Genomic DNA, 1,860 nt, shown 5'->3' on the forward strand with positions numbered 1-1,860 from the left:
GTGGAACGAGCGCACCCGCCGGGGAATGGGGATCACCGGCATCGGGCCCCGCCCCGCGCAGCCGGCCCCAGGCCACGAGCCGCAGGGCACATATCAGATGGCAGCGGGACAGAGCCGGCAGCCTGGCACAGCTAACCCTGGGCTGGATGTCCGCGAAGGGAGACACCTGCGGGAAGGCACAGGAGGGAAGCACAGTGAGCAGAGTCTGGCTTGGTGCTGGCAAATAACTCAGACAATTGAAGTTTTCTCTAAGTAACACGCACAATAGAAAGTTTCAGTTCTCCTGAAGCTGCTGAATAGAGCAACTTATCCCGCCTGATTTCAGCATCAGCACTCACTTACTACTGCTTTCCAAACCTCAACTTCTTCCCTTAAAACATCTTTGTTTTTCCTCTTTGCTTCTTACTCCCCACACAAACGCATTCTATTTCCACGCCAGATTCCAAATAAATTCCCCGGCCAGCACCAGTTGTAGCCTGTTGTAAACTTTATCCAGTGTTAATTCAGCAAAGAGGTTTGGTCTGAAATGATCCTGGCTAATTCACAGATCTTTCCTAATCCAACAACCACCCTGCAAGAGCCCACCCATGTGAGCAATAATATTAATGCGAGAGCAGTAATATTAACGTATGTGTTTGCATCAGGCCGTTATTTCCTTTAAAAGTAAAAATAAAAAGAGTGTCCAAGTACTTTTGCAAGTGAATTCTAGATTTGTGCTCATTTCCAAACTTGGCAAAGCTTCACCAAATAAACAAACTGAAAATAATGGAAGGTCTTGGAAGAACAATGAGGCAATCATGTTTTTCACACTCCACAGGATGTACCTCCCCTGGCTCAGGCCAGCCTTGTGCTCTTGCTGTCACTGCAAGGCAAGGCCAGGCAGCCTTTCAAAGGCATCCACCAGTTTATTTCTCCCCTTGGGACCTGCAGAGATAATTTCACTTATCTTGATCTTCTGCAGTGTTTAGGATTTATAATCTTAACATCCTTCCACACACCCATTGTTGCTGTGTGAGTGATGAGCAGGAGCCTCTTAGCTGCTCTCTGCTTCACCCCAGGCTCCTGATGTGCCAAATTCCGGGAATTATGAAATGACAATGCACTCATCAGATAATGCTGGAAAACAACAGGGACTTCCCCAGACTCCTTGCACACCCAAGTGTTCAGATCCAGGCAGATCTTTCCTTTGTTGAACCAAAAATCTGGCTATTCTTAAAAGTAAAACGAATTCTTTCGTTTCCTTACTAACAGAACTAACCACAGAGCAAATGATAAAGCTGCAGGAAACTGTATTTTTGATACCTAAATCCTTCTCTGATACAACATGCATCAGTGGGGAAGTCTCTGCCCTGCTTCCTGCCTTAAATTCCATGGAAATTGCACTTCTGATCTCTCCTGCTCAGCCCCAGCTTCCAATTCCTTTTTGCTGTTACAGAAATGTGAGGCAGTATTGGTTCTACATGCATCAGGGACTACCAAAAAAGGAGTAGGGGCTAAATGATGATTTCGGGAATTTAGGAAACCAAGGGTTCTCCGGTTCTCCTCAATTACCACAGGCACCCTCATAATTTTAGGTGCCTCTTGCCCTGTTTCCTGTCTGTAGCCAGGAAATGCCAAGCAGCTCGGAAATGTGGCTTTTGCAAGGCACAGAAATTGCTCAGACACTGAACCAACGCTGCCTAAAACCAACCCAGTTCTGTGCCTGGAGCATGTGACCTGACACACTTCCCACATGATGGGTATGAACTGCTCAGCGTTTGCTCTCAGAGATATTTTTGGAGGACTGAAGCAGACAGGTCAAAAATCACATGCTCTGGATGCAGAGCATTCAATTCCTGACGATGCAGCCTCTCCTTGCAA

General features: G+C 46.7%; 1 protein-coding gene across 2 annotated transcripts in view; it reads right to left on the reverse strand.

Moving 5' to 3' along the window:
- The window catches only part of CUNH9orf69 (chromosome unknown C9orf69 homolog), a 3,109-nt gene that overhangs the window by 866 nt on the left and 383 nt on the right, over positions 1 to 1,860 (reverse strand). Inside the window, exon 2 of one of the 2 annotated variants that reach the window (XM_017745664.1) lies at positions 7 to 166. In XM_017745664.1, the coding sequence (XP_017601153.1) occupies positions 7 to 42 (36 nt within the window). In that variant the 5' untranslated portion in view covers positions 43 to 166. Of the gene's footprint in view, positions 167 to 1,860 lie in introns of both variants that reach the window. The other variant, XM_017745663.1, reaches the window with a different exon arrangement.

The sequence above is a fragment of the Corvus brachyrhynchos genome, unplaced genomic scaffold (assembly GCF_000691975.1).
Source record: "Corvus brachyrhynchos isolate BGI_N302 unplaced genomic scaffold, ASM69197v1 scaffold59, whole genome shotgun sequence".
Classification (NCBI taxonomy): Eukaryota; Metazoa; Chordata; class Aves; order Passeriformes; family Corvidae; genus Corvus; species Corvus brachyrhynchos.